Source organism: Phasianus colchicus, chromosome 1 (genome assembly GCF_987193195.1).
Source record: "Phasianus colchicus chromosome 1, bPhaCol1.hap1.1, whole genome shotgun sequence".
NCBI lineage: Eukaryota > Metazoa > Chordata > Aves > Galliformes > Phasianidae > Phasianus > Phasianus colchicus.
In genome coordinates, this window is record NC_143436.1 from 142,279,331 (window position 1) to 142,303,578 (window position 24,248).

The 24,248-nt window shown below is 37.1% G+C and overlaps 1 protein-coding gene across 1 annotated transcript in view; it reads left to right on the forward strand.

Annotated features, from left to right (window-relative positions):
- Positions 1-24,248, forward strand: part of EFNB2 (ephrin B2) — a 45,395-nt gene that overhangs the window by 9,904 nt on the left and 11,243 nt on the right. The window contains exon 2 of the mRNA XM_031613707.2: positions 12,009-12,292. Coding sequence (XP_031469567.1) covers positions 12,009-12,292 — 284 coding nt within the window. The remainder of the gene's footprint in view (positions 1-12,008; positions 12,293-24,248) is intronic.

Consider the following 24,248-nt stretch of genomic DNA (forward strand, 5'->3'; position numbering starts at 1 on the left):
CCACATTAAGTTGCTTTTGTCATTTTTAATTAATTTCAATTTAGTTCAGAAGCAGTTTAGTTTAATCACTGCACAATACTTGGCTGTTAGCTTTTTCAATTCTTTTTTTTTTTTTTTTTTTTTTAACCTAGGTGTTTCCAAGCTGTATGGGTTAGCTGAACAGGTCACATTGGCAGACAAGACTCCTGGTCTGCATGATAAATATTCTAAAATATGTGATTTTTGGTGGTAATCACTGATCCTTCTATTTTTATTTTTATTTTATCAGACTGTGTTCACATCGATTTTGGAGAGAAACAAAAGATCTCACAAATTTATTGCTCATTGTAATCTTCTCAGTGCATGACAGCAAGGTGAATAAGATTGAGCTGTGCTCCTAGAGCTTGACTCAGAAAACTGTCCTCATTCAGAAGAGCTCATGTTGAGCATGTGCTGAATGCTGAATATTTTTGCTGAAGCGGGACGAATTTAAGCATGAGCTGTCTTGAACCAAAGCCAATGTGAAAAGGTTTTTTGGGGTTGAATAAATACACATCTCTCTGAAGCTTCATTACATTTCTTTCTATCAGAAAGTGATGTCAGAAGCTACAGCTCTGTCTGCACTTGGAATGACTGTTAATTTCCATGTAGCTTGCCAGCTGTCAGGGCAGCCGTGCTGGTGGTGATCCTTCTTGCTCTCTGGGACAGCTTGAGCAGGTCTGTCGCTGCACCAGTAGCTCTGCCAGTACCAAGTTTTATGTCCTTTCTGCTTGCATTTCAGTGTGATGGTAGCGCATTTCTACAGACAACTATTTGCTGTAAACAGCTGTGCTGATCCCCAAATACCTGTACGGTATACCCCCTAAAAGATAATCAAGTTGGTTCCTAAATGGCTATTCTGAACCTCCGTGTGTGAGAGGCTGAGATAAAACTTTGCCAAATGCAGAGCAGTGAGCGGGATCAAATAGAGTAGCTGAGGCTCCTGCAGTCTCCAGCTGCTAGGTGAACCCCCTTTTCCAGCTGGGTAGGGATTTCCAGTCTAGTGATGAGTACATCTCTGGATCTTTGCAGGAGTTTGTAAACCATTCTGTAGTGAGTTTATCTTAATTTGAGAGGCTCATCACTGCAGTGGACCAAAAGCTGATTTTTAGTAGTTCAGATGTTACTGCTGTCTTGGAAGTGGCAGAAGCAAATATACTTTGTTCTGCTTCTGCAAGTCAAACTTCAAAAAAGTTGGTATTTAACATAAGATACCTACACTTGGCTTAATCTGGGGTTTAATGTGAGGTGCAGGTGTCTCTTTTTTTTTTTTTTTTTTTTTTTTTTTGCTCAAGTTCATTTTTTTCCATCCAGACCTGTATTTTTTTAATAAATAGAAAAAGAATACAATATGGGAGTTAAAGAGGGTTGTAGCTAGATTCTGAAAGTCTTTGCGTAACAAAGGTTTGCCAAAATGCATTTGTTTTGTCTTGCTATGTTGTAGTTGATTTGGCCTAGCTTTTCCTGAATGTTGCGAGTTAACAACTTATTCTGCTTCCACTGTTTCCTTATGCACGCAAATGTTATGCAGTAATATCTTTTCTAACAACTGCAAAGCAGCTGAATTTTTTTTCTTTGAATTTGAGATATCATCACTGATAATTAATGTCTCATCAAGAAACAAGACAGTCCCTGCCCTCTTTTATAGACTTTGCTTGAAGCATGTCTTGGGACAAGACTGTACAGGTGTGAACAAATTGTAGTCAAGAGGAGGAAGACCAAAAATCTTGGTTTGTATCCCTGTGTTGTGGCTGACATAAGATTTGTTTCTGTAATAAAAATGGTGGAGAACAGTGCAGAACAGTGCAGCAATAGAACAATCTGTTTTCATTGTTTATTTCTCCCATCCATAGCCTGTGATTTACAGTGCTCTTCTTGAAAAGTGGTTTTTTGGCAAATGCCAGCTGGTCTCTGTTAGCTTTCTAACAGCAAAGGCTTCAGTGACTTCTGTAAGAAGCACACATGGTTTGGTTTGACTTTGTGTTCCATGCTAACTACCGCCCTGCATCTTTTCAACAAAGCGCCATCATTCTTAGGTTTGGCACGCCCTGCCTCTGCGAGCACAAGTAGAGCAGTGGTTTTGTGTTACGCTGAATCCATGGCACAGACTTCTTTTATTTTTTTCAAAAACCCAAACCATATAAATACCTGATTATCTTTGCTGCGAGAGTAAAGAACTACTTTAATATTCCCAGTAGCATATTTTGAACAACAATTCTTTAATTAAAACAACATTGGTCTCTTCCTGTATTTCATGGCTAGCAAATGAGAGAAAACACCAGTGTTAATATCAAAGGGAGTCAGTTTTCATTACAGTAATGGTTCAATTGTGCAATGCTGTAGGCAGTGAAATTTAATATTATTGTGACTTGTATTGTAATTGTAGGATGACAGAGGAAAATGGATTAAGTTTAAATACAAGCGTACGCAGCAGCACATGGACTTTGTCAAATGGAAGCTGAGGGTGAGGGCAGGACGAGTCCCCCTCTGGCTGTCATAATGAATTAGTATTTTGTAAATAACTGGCCACTAGACTATAGATTTATTACCTTTTGTAGATATATGTGGACACACACAGACACACATGAATTCTGTACTGACTGTAATTGCAGTGTGGAGTTGCAGAACGAGTTTATGCCTGTAGGCTTGCAGGGTATTTGAATGTCTAGGCTTCTTGTCTTCACCTTTCATGAAAATATCTTTGCCTGCCAGTTTGTGAAGTTTTCTTCTGAAGGATACACCCATCCTTTCAGTTAAGAGATTGCTAACACATGAATGGACTAGAAAACCCTTTGTCATTCTTTTCTTCTTACTGAATAAAACCAAATTCAACTTGCAGATGATCTGTGCTTTAGAAATTGTGACAGAAGGACAACTAGTGTTAATGAGCAGTATAGCTTTCTTTCTCCTTTGCCTATGTACATGCAGATTGAAATGGAAAATGGTCATTTAAACCACCCTTTAGCGATCTCTTCTATGGAAAATTAGGGACAATGAAAGCTAGATGTTTCATTTGTTTACAGTTCAGGTAAGTAGACAGTGTCCCCAGAGCAGTGCCTGATAATCTCTTATTGTATAAACACTGTGCCATCATCTTAACCTATTTCTTAACAGTGTTTCATAAAAGCATGCATATGCTGAAACCTGTTCTAATGTTAAAGTGCAAAAGGGGGCAGTAAAGTGCTATCCAAAAAATGTTTATTTTTTAAAAGGTGCTTTTTTTTTGTGATAAAAGTTGTATTTCTCAATGGGCTTATAATCTTCTGTATCTAGAATAATGATCATATGAATATTTTCTGTTTGAAAAGCTCACAAATATAGCAAAAGTGTGTATGTAAGAGTTGTGGGAACACTGCTTGGAGAGTGCGTGTCCATGTTCTGTCCTTTAACCTAATCCTGAAACATGCTACATATTTGGAAGGAATTGAAGGCGGAAGGCTGCCCTCAGATATATTTAGGGCATAGCTATATGAAGCATTTCTGAAAGAATTCCAACATTGCTAATCATGTCTAGTTCTCATTTTGTGCACTACCAATGCTGCCTTTCTGGAAAAACAAAATGAAAAGAGTGCTGAGGCTAGGGGTTTCTGCTTGAAGTACTGAAGTGTGTAGTGGTGGCATGGGTCAAGAGTTGGGCTCCCATCCAGACCCACATGCATCATTTGTCAAGAGGTAACTAGAAAGAGCAACTAATTACAATGCACCTACTGAGTGTTTTCTCTTTCAGAAATTCCTCAGAATAAGCCATTTATACAGAGTGGCTTCTGCTCTCCAGTGCAGCCACTTGCAGTTTTTAAACTCTTCGTAGAAAGCATGTTTCTGCTGAGCTGCAATAAAAGAGAGAGTGTGTTTGTGTGTCTGCATGCTTGTGCATGAGAGATAGCAGGCAACAATCTGGGGAGTAATTCCCTCTTTGTTGAAGTTAAATAAATCCAGCACTGTTGTGATGGTTCATATTTTTGGAAATGCTGATGAAATTATATTACAACACACTTAATACACTTACAAGTTCAACGTTGGTTTTATCCTTTTTTCTTTTTTTTTTTTTTTTCCTCCTAATTAGCAGCCTGTTCTGAAGCACATTAGGGTTCTTTGGTGATAACCAGCATTGATTTAATAAGTAGATCACAATTCTGTGGTGCTGTATGTGCTTCTAGCAAAGATGTAACTGCTTTATGCACAGTAATACAAAAAGTTAATTGGTAATAATACTGCTTTATGTGAAGATCAAGTAGAAAAGCTAAATATAAAACCTAATAAAAAATCCTTCACCATCATTGGTAAAATATCAAACTGTATGAATTTTCAGTGTTACAAGCCTTATCTGTGCAGTAAGTATGCACTGCTTTGTGAAAAGAGCCTAGATCTTGTTTCTCTTTAATATAGGCTGGCTGTTCTACAGGAAAAAAAAAAAAAAACAAAAAAAACAAAAAACAAGAAACCAGAAACAAACAAAAAAAACCTAGATAGATGTTTGCTCTCAGAGAAGTTTTTAAGGCAGAGAAAAATGTGCTTTCCTTTTACAGGAAGAAAACTGCACATTAATTTTACACCCTGGGTTTATGTTGAGGGATGATGAGTAAAGCTCAAGATGATCTGAAGATTTTATATATATAACTAAGTGGTTTTTATTTTTATTTTTATTTTACTTTTGCTTTGTTTTGTGAGTGAGAACCAAGTGGCAAGGAAAAGGGTGTTTTTCCAGCAAACCTAGCCCATCTCTGGCAGCAGGAACAGCAGGAACTCTGCTGTACAGCATGGCCCAAGGCATGGATGAGTCTCCAAAAAGATGTATCTTGTGCCAGGCTCCAGGTGACCTTCCATCTACAGGGAAATAAAGGAGTAGGTATGGTTATCACCAGACTTGTCACAGCTGCAGGTATTGAACTCTATCAAGTGCAAGGCTGCTTTAGATTTGTGACTCTCTTACACTGAATGGAAAGTAGAAGTGAGCATATATATGTCTGCAGCAGCAATAGTCACAAGGAGTTATTTGGTGAAGAAAACTCATGACACATCGTTCAAGGAGGCATTTCCCAATATGTTTGAAGAGTCATCGTGTCCGTGGGAGTTCCACTATACACTGCAAGCTCTGTGTCTTAAGGACTGTGATGTGATGGTACAATTTGACTGTCAAATCTTGCAGATCCATGCAAAAAAATGTCTTATTTGGAGAAAAGTGTATGCACTCTCAGCAAATTCTTATTTTATGCCTATAAAAAATTATTTGTTGTATTTTGAATGCTTTCCTGTGGTATTTTACAAAGGGTAGAATAATGAATTGCTAAATGAAATAACTAAAATTTCATGCATGCTTTGTTCTCTGTCCATTTAGAATTTTGAGAAAATACATTAAATAATCCTTTTCGTACAGGTAGCTAAGCATTCATTTGTAAGTGTGTTACATGAGCATGCCCTAGTGGAGTCAATGGATGTTTTGCAACTGACTTCAATGAGGGTTCAGGAAAAGGCACAGAGAGGCAGCAGCAATTTGTGTGGCAACTTGAGATGCAAAATGGTGGCACTTTTTTTTTTTTTTTTTTTTTTTTTACCATTTTGTCTCCAGGGTGGTGTTTAAAACAAAGTAAATCCTCCTTGAGTGTTTGCTCTTTCAGGGCACTGCAAGGCTTTCTCCCAGAAGGCCTGAAAGAAGATGGGCTACTGGGGAGGTAAAAAAAAGATGGGCTATGAGGAGGTGAAAAAGGGGAAGGGCAAAGTGCTGTACTGCAAAACCCGAATGGAGCCGAGTTACAGTTTCAGTGAACTGTTTCAGTGTATTTATGGGCTATCTGCAGGGGTTAACTACAGAAGCCGCTGAGCCCCCTGTAGAGACTCTTCCATTCCAATGGAAATGAGAAACACAAGAGCTGTAGCTTCAGAAACCTGTGCCACTGTATTTCATAATTTGGCTTTGTGTAATGTGGTGCTTAACATTAAAGATTCTAAGGGATGTGAATATATTTGTTTATTTATTTCTTTGAATTCCATTTAGCTTCCATCCTGCAATTCCTATTAATGCAAGCAAGCGTTGGTTTAGTTTCATTAACTGCCTGGAAAAATGTTACATATAAATAAAGGTTAGCAGATTAAACTTCTTACATTTTATTGAAATTCAAAAACATACCTATTTAACATATTCTGTAAAAGCCTTTTTATAGTATTAAAATAATTTAATAATACTGCACTAGCAAAGAAAAGCAGCTTCCAAAACTCACTTAAAAGAATGTTAATAATATTAGATGTGTCTCCTCTTGTGTTTTCAAAGTTTCATTTGTTAGTCTCTGTATAAAGCCAGTTCTATCATTTTACTGTGTTAAGGCTATGGTAATTTTTCTTGAAGAGAGTTCATGTAAGAGTTGTGCCTTTCTTTTTAACCGAGTTCCTTACTCATTTTGAGACAAAGACTCCACATTAATCTTTTTTGATGAAGCCTGTTTTTCTGTCTGTTCCATAGCAGTTACTGATCCTGTTTTCATTGAATTCTTGTTCGCTTAATCCATTTAAACTGGCATGAGATCAGTCCTATACAATCACTGAATCTGGAAAAAAAGCATTTGGGGTTTATAGCTGGGTGTATACCTTATATCCACATGGTGTGTCTTTATGTGTAATACTGGATATGACAGAAGCTAATATGAAAGCTCTGCAAGAAGCAAAAGACTCGTTTTATAGAGAACTTTGGTCTGTGTTTTTGGATTTTTTTCAGTTCAAAGTCTTTAGGAATCAGTACACAGATTTTCAGCTCATTCAGCAGGCTATGGTTAGGCACTGCTACATCACTGAAATTACTAGGACCCTTTCCTAGAACTTTTTATGTGCTTTGCATCAAGCTCTGTTAGGACCTTTGCTTTGCTTAATTCTTTTGCAGTAGACAAAATGATGTTCAAGATCTATTTTTTTTTTTTTTCTCAAAAGCCAGATAATGAATACACAAACTATTAATAACCATTCTTTTTAAACAATAAAGACTAGTGTGTGGCATGCTATTCTGTATTCCATTTGCACTTGCACGAGTAACGGGCTAACACTGTGCTATTAGTGTTCATGACATTTCCTTAATAAAACTTTTCAATGAATAATTTTAAAGTCAGACTGGTAGTTAAACTTCATAAAGCTAAGTGGGTAGGATTCCCCAACAGAAGGTTTCAGGCTGTATTTTAAGAAGCCTCTTGATTGTTCACATTTCTAGGGTTGTTTTTGTTATATTAATTTAAAACTAACCGCCTACACTGATTAGATCAGGTAAGGTATTAAAGAACAGAATTTTGGCACTGTTTCCCCAGTTAAATATAAGAGACTCTCAACAAGTAGTAACATGCTCTCTAAAACTGCATTTATTTAATAATTACTAGGGTATAGTTAAAGATAAGTGTCTTGCATGTATATATATATATATATACACACACATATATATGTAGTTTTACAAATTATGAAGAGTATGCCAACACATTTTTTACATCACTGTTGATTAAAAAAATCTTTCTAAAATTTATTTCTTAAAAAAAAATCTGTTGATGCTTTTGCAGTTTCAGAAAATGGTTGTCTAGTGAGGAATAGTCAAATATTCTCAGTGAAAAAAAATCCTTTGGCAGATAGAGTTCTAATTTTATTAAGAATTTACTATTATGTAATTAGGCAGGTTTGAATGGTTATCATTAAGAAAAGTTCCATTAATATTTAGCCTGTGTGAATGTGCTACGTTTTTATACAGCAAAAGTGATGTCCTTAAGAAAGCTGTTTGAAACACTATTTTTTAATTTAAAAAAAAAAAAATCAAATTTAAGTTTTCTAGGACTTGGACCAGTTAGGACACATTAATGCCCAGGAACTGTGGGACCTTAAAAAAAGTGTAGTGCTGAAAATTACTATAGCACTGGTGGGAGTGAGGAAGAGACCACTCCTTCTTTTTTTCTTCTATTTTTTCCTGATTCCTGTGGCATGTGATTTTTTGAGTTAAGAAAAACTTATTTTTAAAAAGCTTTGAGAACTCTGTATTTTGCTGTTTTTTGCTAAGCTCATGACTAGCTGGATGTGTGTGGGAGGGTTTCACATCCATGGGCTTTGCACAGATGTCATGTGTCATCCACAATACACCAATTTGGGTCTGCCAGCAAAAATGCCCTCTGTATCCAAAACTGCCAGACAGAAAGTGGATTAATTTCATCATACAGCATTTTTACTGTATTTCATTTACTTTCCTGTGCTTTCTCACAGAAAATGCTATTATTATTAATTGTGGGTAAGATTGTTCAAATGCCCCTGTCATTTTATCTGGCTACTAGAACAAATGACTCAGGAAACTAGCTGAGTTTTTTTTTTTTTTTCAAAGTTTCTGTTAGGGTACAGGAACCTACATTGGTATGTAACATCCCAGTAATGAGAATTTATATTTGAGAAGCAGAAAGTTAGGAAGTTAGCTTTTTACAGAAAGCAATGGCTCTGGCGCTGTCACTGCTCCCGACTGCTCAGAGAGCCATGTAAGTATCCTAAGCAACCATGGATGTAACGCAGCCTCGCTGAGTGTCATCCGCAGGACTCTGGAAACCTCTTGATCCATCCTTAATGTATTTCTGTTTGGATTAAAAAAAAAAAAAAAAAAGTTTTTTTAGTTACTGACTGCGCATGCCCACTTCAAATGTAAACCCAATTTATCAACTCTATTTTTTACAGATGCAGCCCTACAAGTATGTTTAGATCCTAGAATGCTTAAGGCTACGCCAGCACTTGCAGAAATAAAGATTTAGGATAAATTCAGCCTCACTGAAGTTCTTATTAGCCTCTACCAAGGCCAAGTATATATATATAATTATATATATATAATTAATATGTAATATATGTATAATTAATATATAACTTTCCCTTCCCCCTCTTTTTTTCTGAGATGTAAAGTTGTTAAAGTAGTACCATAAAGTAGTTGTCTTAATCTTGTTCCTTGTCATTAAGTAGTTTCAGGAAAAGCTTGTTATCCAGCAAATAATTTACTTTAAGTCTTTGTGAAAATACAGTAGTTCAAGTACTATGCAAACAGAGGGGTAGCAATGCTGTCTGGTTAGGAGCGGTCACTGAGTTGTTGTGGTCAAACTGAAATGAATGAGGTGAAGCTTTTTTATTCTCTCCATCCACATTTGTGCTTTATTTTTGTAAGGAAGTAAGGAAAGTAAAACTAGTTTTACTGAGTTATACTAAGGATAGCAAAACTATCTTTCTTGTAAAGAGCGCAGTCAAAACTACAAGCTGTCGAAAAAAAAAATGCAGTATGATCAAGTTCTCAGATTAATCCTTTCATTTTCAGCCTTTTTTCTTTCCTAATCCTATCAACGTTAGATCCTAAAAGTTGAGAAACTGAAGTGGAAGCAGATTTACCGAGTTTAATGCTAAAACTGTACAGACTGCAGGCGCATAGTGAAAGTATTCTCCTGCCATAAAGTCTAACGAGTTCCTGGGTTAAAGCTCTTGTAAAATGTGCTTTAGCTGTCTGCTGGGGGTGGTTTTGCCCTTTGCTTTTTATGGGGCAATTCCTGGCTGCTTAACCAAGGTACATGAATGTGCTTTCTGTCTGCTAGCTGTTTCTGAGAATTGCTTGCCTGCTATCCCTGAACCTGTCAGAATTTTCATGGAGAATATACATTGCTGCTAGTTGATTATACAAATCTATATATATGAAATTCAAGGTTAGATTTTAGCTTTTTTTGTTCTTTGACAGTAGTTTTTAGGTCATTTTATTGATATTGACAGATAGGTGCATGTTTCTAACCTTATGAATTTTGCATTTATTAAGCACTCAAATCTAAATTAGTCAATTAAAAAGCAAAAGGTCTTCCCTGAAAAACCTTAAACGTTTACATGATATGAAGAACTACGGCAGGAGGATTGCATTTGTCCCAGCTTGCAGGTGGAGAGAAACAGGGGTAATGTTCATCTCCTGCAGCATTAGTTTGGGCTGTGGTCAGACAAGATGATAACAGTTGTCAGTGACCTGGGTGAGCCCAGAAATGTTGTTGCTTTGCCTTTGCCTGGTCAGAATTGTTCCCACAGGAAGGGCTGAGTCAGAATCCGTGCTACTCTCCTGGAAACATTGCCTGCTGCGGAGTTCTTTCCGCATTTCTGATGTGCCCTTGCAGAGCCAGACACTCCCTTGGTAGCTCCTCACAGGGCTGGCAACTCCAAGGAGGATGTATTTCCACCTTTGCACTTCTGGTGCCATTTCAGTTTCAGGGATATGGTAGTCACTGCATTCCTATGTTGTGTCTGGGAACTGAAGGAGGCGGTGCAGCTTCGTCCTGTCTCCACTGTACCTCTATTTGCATAGCCGTGGCCAAGCCTGGTTTCTATAGTCTAGAAATTACACTGCCCGACACAAAGGAGCACAGTGATTTATGCATCAACAGTCTCTCTTCTTGCCACAACATTTCATTGTTCTTTTCCCCTAAATCTGTAATTACATGTCTTTGTCCTTCTACTTGCTGCTTCACAACAAATATAATTCTTACACAGGCTTTGTGAGTGAGAATAATCCTACTCAATTAGCACAGATCATAAACTCTCATTGTATGGAAGCAAGCAGTTGCAAATGATGTGTTTGAAATTTGGAGCATTGCATCCTCCTTTTTTTCCTCATTTTGTAGGTTCTCTTCCAGTAGTGCTGCTTGCTGGTGGGCTCCTTTAGCAAAGCAAAAGGCTGGGAGTAATCTACGCCTACAGTTTTGTTCCTGAGCCTTAATATTCTAATAAGTTTCCAGGAAGGCTGCCTGTGAATAAGCTAGATTTACTGTGTGTGCTGTTTAGCGCTAGCTCTTGCAGAAGGGTGTTCATTAGGCAGCAATTGTTTCAGTCAGTTTTTCAGGCCGATTCCCCATTAAGGAAGCTCTTTGGAAAAGGCTGGCAGACAGGAGAAAGAGGAAAGAAAGTCAGACTTTTAGGTCTGTGCGTTAGAAGACATTGTATCATTGGCTGTAGTTCTAAAACTGTGCTTCCTGGCCTTAATTGGAGCAAATATATCTTGAGGAGAAAAGAAATGAACAAACAAACCTGCTGTGGCTTTTGTACTTGTGAGAAGGAGGCTTCTTATCTTATGGATAAAACAGTACTATACGTAATTATTTATATTTTTCATTAGTGAAGAAGTAGTGAGTATTTGCCGGGTAACTAATAACGATGAGAAAGATAAAATATCAAGTCTGACCCCAAACACTAAAGCTTTCTGCCAGTCTAAGTGAGAAGTCTCCATGTATACAAAGGCAAAAGCACACCCGTGTTTCATTTATAGCACAAGGAGAAAAAAAAAAAAAAGAAAAAAAAAAAGATAAATATAATGATGAGTTTACAAAGAAATCACTGTAGTGTAGCAATCACACTATCTTGAAAGAGTGTTTTATTAGAAGCATGTGCTGTCCTTGGCTTGAATAGATCTCCAGTCCATCCTAGATCTGTAAAAATCATCCTGATGAGTGACTGATGTTCTTTTGTGCTATACCAGTAACATTAATCAACGTTTCAATATGTTAAGTCTGAAAGTCTAAGTTGCTTCCTTTCCCACATGGCTGCTCCAAATGAGCAATCATTCTTGTCATTCTCCCATATCCAAAATTAGCAAAATATGTGCAAGAATCGTAGAAATGTTACTAACGTGGAAAGACAGGATTGTAGCCTCTCATATATTGCAATGGCTGCTGCAAATGGCCAAATGTGGAAGAAACTGTGGTGCCTGCCTGAGATACAGAACCTTCTAGAGTTCCCAAAACAGGGAACTTTGGCTATAAAACTCAATCAATCTTTCTTAATTTCAAAGATCTAACTAAACATCTTGCTGATATTGAGTCAGGCCCAGACTATTAAGATGTAGTTTGTTTACACTGTCATTTTGGTTTTGGAAACTGTGTATTTGTTCCTTTCTGTCCATTTTAATTGCTACTTTTCTGAATGAGATTTTGTCAAGTGTTTCATGTTTTCCTTTTTTTTCTTTCCTCTTTTTTTTCTTTTTCTCTTTTTAGATTCCTTCCTGGACAAGGATTGGTACTATATCCACAGATAGGAGACAAACTGGATATTATATGCCCAAAGGTGGACTCTAAAACTGTTGGCCAGTATGAATATTATAAGGTCTACATGGTTGATAAAGACCAAGCAGATAGCTGTGCTATTAGAAAGGACAATACACCTCTACTCAACTGTGCCAAGCCAGATCAAGATGTTAAGTTTACCATCAAATTTCAAGAATTCAGCCCTAATCTCTGGGGCCTGGAATTTCAGAAGAACAAAGATTATTACGTCATATGTAAGTTCAAAATAACAGTTGTTCATTCTTTATAATATCATTGTTTGTTCCTTTGTGTTTTGTCTCATTTGCTATAAGCAAACCAAGAAGACTCTGAATGGGTTTGTATTTTTTTTACCTGAAAATATTTTCTTGGCAATGTGTTTTGATGTTATTGCTGATTTTCATAGGGCCTCTGTCTCTTTTTTCCTTGATTTGAGCAAATCAAATCAGACTGTACTTCTATGCCTGCAAAGAGTTTCTCCTTTTGCGCACAATATCATGTCCTGTATTCACACTGAAAGGTTGTGTGCAGTTAAATTGTGATGTGATGTGTTTCCTCAGTGCAGCTCTGATAGTATGCCATGCTACTGGCCTTTCCCTTGGGTGCTTTTATGCCAGATGTAGAGTAGGGTTGCCCAACCATTGTGAGCTGAGGTATCCTAGAAGAGATGCTTGGCTTTTGTTCCAAGTGGTACGGGGATTCTCCTGGGAAACAAATTTTGGCCATGTTGATTGCCAATTTTGTCAGTAAAATTTCCCCAAAAGGTAGGATTGTATCTGCATACTTACCTACTGTGACCATTCTGTAGCTAGGAGTGTTCTTGGGCAAAACCCAGATGCAGCATGAGTTTCCTCCTGTTGTATTGTCTTAGATTTGTTAAAAGAATTTGCATGACACAAGCCTGTTTTCCAACAATTTCAGCTTTGTGAGAGTTTCAAACTAATCGAGGATTTATGCCTTAAAGCTAATCTGGAGTAACCACTAAATTTTGTGATTCAAATTACTTTTGTGATTGCAGATAACTTTAATGTGTTAACAGACCAGATAAATTGAGACTTCAGTAGTACAACAACAGTTTGCATTAGTTTAGTTTTTGTCATTGTAATATTGTGTGGCCTGAAGATTTAGTTTAGACCTATGAGGACTTTTGAAGTTTTGAGCAAAGATCACTAACTAGTTAGTAAGAGCTGGACAAAGTCTGTGCTCCTGGGCCTAGGGCCTCCAGCACAAGAATGATGTGGATCTGTTGGAGCAAGTCCAGAGAAGAGCCAGAAAGATCATTAGAGGGCTGGAGCACCTCTCTTGTGAGCAGAGGGGGCTTCCAGGACATCTCTTTGCAGCCTTCCAGTTACTTGAGAAGGACTTACAAAGCTGGAGAGAGACTTTTTATGTGGTCTTATAGTGATAGTACAAGCCAGAAGAGGGGAGATTTAGTTATGTGTTAGGTAGAAATTCTTTATTCAGAGGGTGGTGAGGCACTGGAGCAGGTTGCCCTGAGAAACTGTGGATTCCCCATCCCTGGAGGTGTTCAAGGCCAGATTGAATGGGGACCTGGGCATTCTGATCTGGCGAAAGGCAACCCTGCCCATGGCAGAGAGCTGGTTGGTTTTTGAGGTCTTTTCCAAGCTAAGCCTTCCTGTGATTCTATGCATTGGCTGATCTGCATTTACAATGAAGTCACCTACTGGTATGTCTTATTTCTCCCATTTTCTTGAAATTGGATTGTTCAAATAGGCTGGTAACTATTTCATGTAATATCTGCAACATTATATGTTTCTTAATTTCTTAGTTTAAATTATCGGTAATTTTACCAGTGCTATAAGTAAGTATTTTAAAAATGGAAATGGAAATGCTTTAAATATGAATTAATTCTAGTTACAGCCATAACAGAACATGCTGTGTCATTATGTAGAATACAAGTTGTATGTCACAGATACTAAGTAAGAATTCATGGTATTTAATATATATAGAATAACATATTTTACTAAATAACAATTGTGGGAGATATGTAATACACCGCTTGCTTTTTAAGCAAAAGCGGTCACTTAATTCAATTTAGTCAGGGGGTATCTAAAAACCTGATGCTACTTACATAGCATTTAGCTTTGTCAAAGTTCCCACTGAAATCCAGTGAGATTTACTGGAATAAGATTAGATGCTGAGAGATAGTTGTCTGAAATGCCACAGAGAATGTGCAGCATAAAAATGACCATTCTCAAATCGTTGGTTTTGATGGTGAAATACATTATTGAGTTCTAGTTTTTAGAAAACTCACAACAGACCAGCTATAATGGAGTGAATGCACTGTTATGGTTATTTCTTGAAAACTGTGGGCACAAACAGGGCTTCCTGTCACACTGTCAGTTCTGTCTTATCCATGTCATGTACCCACAGAATTATCAAGTACGACTCATTTTCATTAATTTTGTATAATTATTTCATTACAGCAATAAGACATAATAGATGTTGCGCTTTCTGAAGCGATAGTTTGGTTGATAGAACTTGCTGAGACTTCAGTCTAATGCCTCAAAAGTCACACTGGCCTTGCAATAATACTGGACTGCCTTAGAATATTACCTTCCTTGCCCAATCTGGCATAAACAAATGACTGATTTATCATGTATTGCTAGCATACTAATTCATCTGAAGCAGAATACATATACATTTTAATAGGTTGAAAAAAAAAAAGCCATGTTAATCCAACCATCCTTAAACTAAAAATGGGCTTTTTTTTTTCTTTCGTGGAAGAAAACAACGTAATCAAAATGGCCTCAAATCCATGAAGAGGGGCAGGAAGCTGGGCTTTGTCTCGGCTAGGATACTACAGAGACAATAGGGCTAGACAGCATTTCAACAGTTTGTGTTCAAAAGCTTATGACCTAGTACATGCAGCCTTGTCAGATACAAGTTCTGGTAGTCAGGTTGCTTACTGTCATTTTTTTAAGTAATACAATGCATCTTAATCATGTACGCAAATTGGCCCATAAATCATTTGTGTAAATCCCTATTACCAGACCTGTAAATCACCAGGTGTGCTCAGACCCGAATGAGAAGTGCACCCCATCTCCCTCCCACTGACTCAGAAGCACAAACAATTGCTCCTCTTTCTTCTCTTTCCTTTCTGTTTGTTTGGGAATTTTGTTGGTTTTGTTGTTGATGTTTTGAGTATTTCGAGGTGAGCAGGATTGCTTTGAAGCGAACACATCAGTGCATTTTATATGCCAGCTTTTGATTTTGAGGGATTCTTGGATCTTGTATTCCCCTGAGTAAGGGGCATCAAACAGCCTGAGATGCCAGTTTACTGAGTCTAGCATTGGTTCAGCGCTGTGGCTATGTCTTGTGCTGCTTATGCAGGCATGCTGCTGTCAGCCCTTAAATTCTCTGCATTGTCATGTATCCTTATCATCTTGCCATTATTTGAAACCATGGTATGTTTTTTGTTGTTGTTGTTTTTTCTTTTTTTTTTTTTTAAGCTAATTATATGTGGTTTGTGAAGCTGTATTACACAGTAAAATCTTTATTTAGATTAAGGTGTTAGTCATTTTGGGAGCCTCTAAGTAACAAAGCAGAGGAGTTATAACACAGGATAAAGAAGCTTCCTGAACCCTCTGTACCTTTAGGGAAATGTGATTGTACATGAATTCCTCAAGCCATAATTTTTATATCACTTAGATGTGTTCATGACAGATATAGTAGAACTTTCCTACTCACTTCTTCCCTGGGTCTAAGCACATAAAAGATGTAGCTTTTCTCATTCCCCATTTCACTTTTTTCTTTTTTTTTTTTTTAAGTGGAAATGATTGTAAGTTTCTGATACTTCTTTTCATATTTTATGGTATTTTAGTCCCAAAATAAGCTAAATCTTATCAATTTCTTGCAACAACAGCCGGTCAATATACTCCTCAGTATGCAAGTTCCAGGATTCAAAGAGTTAATTCTGTGAATTGTAGTACTTAGAAAGATGATACTGAATAGTATTGTGTAAGGGAATAAGTGATGTAACAGAATGTCCTTGCTTTTCACTTCTTTACCATCATCAGTTTTTGGTTCTTGGGAAACTAATAGATTCATTTTCCAATTGCTACCTGATCTCTTTTCAGCAGAAGGTCAAATGCCCTTGAGATCATGGATATATTAATGCTAGATTATCTTAAAATATTCAACCATTTAGCCAACATATCATAAGTCTCTAAGGAAATCCTTAATCAAATGCATGAAGATACACCATGCCAAACAACATAAATACCTGTGCAAAGGGCAAAGTTAAGCGGAACAAGGGGACGTAGATTTGAAATTCTAATGTTTGCATCAGAAAGTCCTTTTATGTTTTTGCATGCTTTAGGAACGAATTATAGTTTTCTGCTGTGTGGATTGCTCAGAACGAATAGGGACTTCCTTGATTGTAGGAGATGGCTCTGCAAGTGTTTGGGTTATCGTGTAATTGCTTTGGTACCACTCAGCTACACCATTTCTTCTCTGGGTAGGAGATGTGGTAGAGCAGTACAGGCATATGCACTGTGCCAAAGATGTTTTGTTATGGTGAATGGGAATTGTCCTGATCTCTTCCTGACAAACTTTGCCTTTAGTCAGAGGGCATGGGGAGAGCTGCAGTATGCTGAGTTTGCAATGATGGAGTGCCTCAGGGAACCCTGCAAGAAGCTGCATAGCCTGAGGGAAAGGTGTGCTGTGCTGCCACTTGCCTTCAGACCACTGTCACGCTTCTGAGATAGTTTGGCCAAGCAAGCGCATCCTCTTCTCACTTCATCTCTTCTATGTAAAATGAGGGCATATGCCAGCACCGTCAGTGTAAAAAAAGTCATACATTGCTTAAAATGAAATTTTACCTGCTCAAAATTTGTTTACTGAAATTGTGGATTTTTTGGTCAGTGAAGAATATTTGGGGTTCAGGGAGGGGCTGCAGAATGGTCCTGCAAAAGGTTTCTCTAAAGTGCTTGCTCTGCCTGCAACCTCATTAGCCAAGCTTGCTGAGCTAGTGATGTTCATTGGCTTTGACATTGGCAAAATGCGATATACAGCTTTCCTTAAATGTTTTTTTGTCAATTTTTTTTTCAAATGACCCACATACATAAATGGCCTCTGGCTTAAATTAAAAAATATATGCATTCAACCTCTGACTGATGTAAAGAGTTATACTGCCTAGCAGTGCTTTGTTTTGGATAAATTCTTGTAATAGTCTGGTGGCTTTTAAAATGGAAACAGTTGTTCTGAAACTTTAGCATTAGCTGGATTTAAAAATTCACAAAGCTTTTATGTTTTCACTTTGTCATTCTGTTACAATTAAAGGGCAATAACTGTCTGAGGAAGAACACATTAAAGGACAATATAGATTGCACCCTGAAATACAGCCCAGTTGGGAAGAATAAATGTCTTTGCATGGCCAAATAGATTTACATTAAAATGCTATTTTAGTATTCTGACCAAACACCAGCTAATCTGCCTGGCTGGACATTCTGACACCTCTTTGAGATAGGATTCAGTCTTCATTCCCATTGCTGCAAACATCCAGCAAGAGCTACCCTAAAGAAAACAGTAGATTTTCCTTTGTTTTGAGGTTAATTCTCAACTAGCTGAAACTGGGACAAAAACAGTATCAAAATTTCAATTTGATTTCTTTTGCAACACAGATATTACAGATGTTTTTTTAAAAAAGACAGTACAGCTCAGCAGTCAAATGTTATTTATTTTTTGGTGGGGCTGTTAGTATTAAGGAAAGCCTGTGTGATAATAGCCACCCTGATTTCAGTTGCACAAAGATCATTTTTTTCTTTCCTTTCTCTCCTTCTCCTTCAGCAAATTAGATAAATGATTCCTTAGTGTAAAATGATATCCAGAGGTCAGTCGCTGACTTTGCTGAGAGTCTTTTAAGGGATATATCAGCAATGCCACTTAGCTCTTGTTGAATTAAATATAAATACAGCTCATACAAATAATATTATTGGAGAAGAAAATCAGTGTCTGTGCAGCTTCAGATTTCTAACAGTGTCTAAGACCTACAGGATTAATGGAATCATGGCCCTCTGGGGTTTTGTCCCAGACCACACAGATCTTCTTGTAAGAGAATAAGGCAATTTTAGATTGATGGACTTTGGTCATATTTAGTGCCATTACCTAGGCAATACTGACCGTTTATCTCCTTTAAAGTAGACAGAGATAGTTGAGCAGAAAATCTGTTATTATTTCTTTATTCCTTAGGGAGGGAATTGAAAGATGGGAATGCTCAGTTTGTTAATTGATGGTATGTTGTGAAAAAATACATTTATCCTTCCTCCACATCCCCCAGGTATTCTGAACAGATATGGAATCAGACGAAAATGAAGAATAATTATTTGTGAGGAAGAAAGAATTATTCAGGAAATACTCAAGAATTAAACAGGATTTAAAATTTCATAGGAGGCTGTTTAATATTTTTAGTTACTTTGCTGACTGTATTAGTTCCCTATAAACAATTTATACATACTGAAAATACAGTACATTAACAAAGAAAAGCACAAAGAAAAGCACAATATTCTCACTTAAAAGTCTTTATGTGTATGTATAGTACACATAGTATTACAGTACTTTGCAAAAAAACAACTTAAGCCCTGGTCTTCAACAGTTGTATATATTTTTACATTTACGTATGTATCTTTGATAGGACTATCTGCAGCAGGAGAGGGTAGGGATGAACATGTAGTTTATATGCTTTATATTCAGACTATAAGTAACTATTTAAATAGTGGGAATGTATTGTGGGGAAATACACAATGCTATGAGGAAAGTACTCTGAACTGAAACTAAGAAATACACCAGCATACTGAAACTCATTTAACTTTCACTTAAGTTAGGTGATGAGCATGTTTCTGCCAAAGTAGGGTGATCAGTCTTTCTTGTATGCTGTTGCTTATAACATATCTATGTTACAGTATTTTAATTACTGAAATAAAAGACCAAGAAAGTGTAAGCATTTATTAAGGCTTTAATGAAACTGATTTTAAATATTTGAGATCGTTTCCCTCTTTACATAGTTGAACTGATGGGAAATGTATTTTTGTCTGAGAATTGCATTAGCCAAAGCACAGGATGGAAATGGCTGAAAACAGGGCTAAATGTCAGTTTATATTTTCTTTCCTGATTTTACTCAATCCTGGAAACTTTGGAGGAAGAGTATTTCAGGATTAATTTCTGATAAGTCTAATTATAGGACTGAGCCCTAAAGGGCAGTCTTCCAGTTGTTTTTTTTTCAATCCCAAAGAAATCATGCAAATATTTTTTGTGAGTAAAACCAGGATTAAGCTTCAGGTTGTCTTAGTAGTTCTTGGAGAACAGTTTCTTACTAAGCTGATAAGCCTGGTTTTAAAAGCATGTTCAAGCCTTTGTTAGCAGAATTTGTTGATTAGATGACAGAAAAAAATAACTAAACTGCAGCAGCAGACTTGTCTTTATGCTCACTGATGTTCTGTAAGAGAAACAACTTTGAAACTGAATCCTGCCAGAAAACTGAGAAGGAATTGTTTTTCAAATATTCCATGTTAGAAAGTAAATGCATTAGACTGCTATAGTGCAGTTCACAGAATCACAGAATGGTTGAATTTGAATGGCATCTCCCCAAGCAGGATCAGCTACAGCAGGCTGCCCAGGATCATGTCCAATGATGGAGACTCTGGAGCCTGCTGGGACAACCTGTTTGAGTGCTCAGTCACGCTCACAGTTTCTTAAATTTAAACAGCATTCATTCCCTGTATTTCAGTTTGTGCCCACTGCCTCTTTTTCTGACACTACTGAAAGCAGCCTCAGTCTTTCTTTCGTACTCTCCACAACACATACACACATGTATAAGATCCCCTTGAGCCTTCCTTTCTTCAGGCTGAACAGTCCTGGGTCCTCACCCTCTTCTTCAGTCCCTTCATCATCTCTACCGGCACTTGCTGGATTCTCTCTGCAACATTCTATCCTTTCTACAGAGGGAAGCCCAGGACTAACTGCAGCTCTCCAGATGTCTCAACAGGATTGAACACATGCAAGGGATCACCTCCGTAGACCTAATAACAGCACTCTGCCTAGTGCAGTCTTAAGGGGTTGTTGGCCATCTTTGCTGCATGGATGCATTGCTGGCTTGTGAAGGGAAGGGAAGGGAAGGGAAGGGAAGGGAAGGGAAGGGAAGGGAAGGGAAGGGAAGGGAAGGGAAGGGAAGGGAAGGGAAGGGAAGGGAAGGGAAGGGAAGGGAAGGGAAGGGAAGGGAAGGGAAGGGAAGGGAAGGGAAGGGAAGGGAAGGGAAGGGAAGGGAAGGGAAGGGAAGGGAAGGGAAGGGAAGGGAAGAGAAGAGAAGAGAAGAGAAGAGAAGAGAAGAAAAGAAAAGAAAAGAAAAGAAAAGAAAAGAAAAGAAAAGAAAAGAAAAGAAAAGAAAAGAAAAGAAAAGAAAAGAAAAGAAAAGAAAAGAAAAGAAAAGAAAGAAAGAAAAAAAAGGACTGAATATCCTGTAGCACCTTGAAAATTCATATTGCTTTTTTCAGCAATGTTCCCTCATTAAGTTACTCAGAAGTTTTTTAAAAGTTCTATGCAGAAACAATCATGCAGCAATCAAAACATTGCTTAACTTCTGATCATCTTTGCCAAGTGTGCAGTCATCCAATAGTATCATAATTGATCTCAGTACTGAGGTGCCAAACTCTGTGTTGCTGAAGGATAGTTAGATGATGTAAATAGCTTTTTGTGTTTTGCAATAAAGCACACTTTTGTTGTGCTTGATGTAAAAGTGGGAGATGAAGGTATTCTTTTATTGGAGCAAACATGTGGAAAATTGCTCTAGATTGTTATAGTACAGAGCATCTCCCCTGAAAGGAATGAGGTTCATCTATAGGGCAAACTCTGACTGTGGCATTTTATTGGGGTTACTGCTGGACTCTGTGTGGTCAAAGCAAATAACGTCATGTCCATCTAAACTGTTATAACCATGAGACCGATGCATTTTCTCATCTATAGTGTTATATTCTGAACTGTCACTTGGCATTAACTCAGTCAGTGGTGAAGTCCTACCACCTAGAGATGAACTCTGCCTCAGAATGATGTTTTCCACTTCAGTGCTACTCGTATAGCAATTACTGGGTCATTAATATCATTGCATGCAATTAGTGACAGTAGAACGAGCAAGAGGTTTCTTATTTATTTAATATGAACCTTCACTATAACCCTTTCTTATCCAAGTACTGCAAACAGAAATGTGAGATTTTCAAGGCAGATGAGCATCTTCGAAGAGTAATTATGAGTTCATATGATGTAGAATATAGATCCTCATTTAATATTAAACCCTCTGATTTTGTTTCGTGCAAGGCCATTTGTAATTAGTGACAATCAGTGTAACCTGAATGGTAGCTAATTGTGTTAGTTCTGTTCAGCTGAAGCAGAGCTCACTGTGGTAGTGAGAAGGTATTCTCATCCTTGAGAGCCTTTTGCCGGCAGTGTGCTAGGATAATAAACTATATAAAAAACACTGCTTATGGCTTGTGAAATTAACTAGCTAGTAATCTGTTTTAGATGTATACATTCTGATATACACTGAATATATCATAATTAGTGGGCTTACATCTGCCACAATTTCTTCAGTGCTCACAAATATATAATTTGTTTATGTAAACTAGAATCAACCATGTGTACAGTAGATCATTATCTGAAAACATTTCTCAGAGTATGTGAAATGTACAACTGAAATACTTTTAGAAATGCTTAGCTGTAATGAAAGACAAATTGTCATTCGTAGTGGTACAATGTTGAGATGCTTTTGTTTTTTTTCATCATCTGTAAGTCTTTCTGAAAGAAAAGAGACAGTGAAGCAAGTAGGCTTTTGTTGTGGATGGGTGGATGCTGTGACTTTCTGTATTGGATAATAATGCAGCATATAGTGTACAGTTTAGTACGCGTAAGTTGTGGTGTTCCTTAACCAAGAGATAATGTGGTGCTGTTTTTAAAATGATAGGCAGCAGAAACCAGTTAGAGCTCACGGCTTCTTTGGTACAAGTTGCTCATTGTCTCTTTTTCCCTTAATGGAAAGTCTTTGTTTAAAAAATGAAACGAAAGGATTGTATTCTTGCTGTACCTGTACTCTTGTTGTGTGATGCCATGTCCACATGGAATTAATAGAATCATTCTGAGTATAGGAAAGGAGGGAAACTGTGCAAATACTCTCTCCTTATTTTGTACTTAATTCTTTGATATTTGGGTGTTCTTTTTTCAGTCAGGCAATGTGAGACTCAGTAAGGAGAATCTACAGATTTCCAGAGGTGTTCCTGTAATTAAACAGTTGTCATTTACAAGGTAAATATAAAGGCATTTTAAAGTACATTGTACAGTACAGACCTATTGGCTTTGTCTTGGTTGTGTCCCCTACACTGCACCCTCAAAGAATTAAACAGTAAAAAAATCTACCCCGCTCTTGTCATATGAATATGAGTAAAGAATTTTAGGGAAAATTTTATAGAAAACCCTATTATCCACAAGTCCATTTAAATTACCACCAGTCACACCATTTGCATTTGGACAAGATACATTTCAGAGTAGTGGTTAGGGAAGTGAATCACAGAATTCCACTGTGGAGCCTTTGCCTTCTTACAGGCAAGAAGAGGCCTGTTTTTTATTTTACTTCATTTTGTTCTGGCTTTAGTTTGAATGAGGTGGGCATTGCTGCTTACTTGCTGTGCTGAGTACAGTTTGTGGATCCATTTTAGGTAGCAATTTGGAGAGATGCAACATAGGACATAATTTAAGAAATGATGAGATGTGAAAAAAGAAGGGAAAATTCTTCTTGTCCTTCATTCATGTAGCAGTTTTGCCTCATGTGGAGAGTGGGAAAAAAGGCTGGCTGCAAGAGTATTTAGAACACTCCATAATATTTAATTTAAGAGAAATTGTATGTTAATTTGAAAAAAATATATAGAATAAAATTGAACCAGTGGGAGTTTCTGGATGATCTTTAGGTTGAGAAAGTCCTCATGAAATTCTGCTGCCACTTTGACTTTGCAAGTAGGACAAACTAAAAACAGAGTTGATAAAATATAATGAAAGATAACTGGTAAAGTGTATTTTATTTATAGACGTTTAATGATTGTTTTGGTATCCTATAGTAGAAAATATTAATTGAGCAAATCCAGCTAGGTTTTTCTTTTGTTTTTTGTTGTTGTTGTTGTTGTTGTTTTGTTTTGTTTTTTAATTTATTTAAAGGTCTTCTCTTTTGTTGCTGTAAGATCACTAGTAAAGGTAGGATGCAATCGTGTTTTTCAGGCACAAATAGTTAAATAAAAGAAGTCTCCAGCCTGTAGATAGGAACGTAGGCAACATGCTGACAATAGTCTGTGCAACTGTTCATAATGCATTGAATTGTTACCGCTTACTGTCCATGTTTGAGACCGCTCGTATTTACATACTGGGAGTCATTCTAAAGCAAAAAATGAAGGTTTCATTGTCAGTCTGAACATTTGTAACTAGAAACAAGGGTAGACCGTTAGTTACTAGTAGTTTAAATTTGTATATTTATCTATCTTTTCTTTTCAAACTTTATGCAGCTCTTCCAACACCATGTATTTTCCAAACTACCTGTTCTTTGGTGAGTGGCCTGAGCAATTTTTTTTATGGATGTCTCAGATCTCTGTGCAAATCTGGCATTGCTACTAAGTGAAAAGAGAAAGAAAGAAAAAAAAAATTAATTTCTTTTAATTAAAACACTCTATTACCTCAGCTGCCTTGTTCTTCATCCCTGGCTAGTCTAGAAACAATCTCTGTGTTGTGATCTGTGATTTGTGGTTTCTCAGTGTGTGATTTCTTGTGTTCTTAAACCTGTCCCATAAATTTAGATAATTTATGGGAAAGAAGAATTATTTATTCTGTGCTTTACTAAGAAAGTCATTAAAAGTACTGAAAGCAGATGAAAGCAGTCAGAGCATGAATACATGATGCCTGGCCAAAATAGTGTATTATTACTTAATACAATTAAAAAAAAAAAAAAAAAAAACAACCTCAAAAGCTTCACATGTTCTTAAAAATCCTGTGACTGCACATTAGATCAAGTACAGCTTTGTATTAAGAATAACTTCTTACTGCTGTAGGATCCTAAAGCTTTTTGTGACTTTTTGTTCCTGCAACATGTAGGCTTTTTCCATTCTAAGCACGGAAACAGCACAGCTGTGAACAAGTGTAAATGGATAG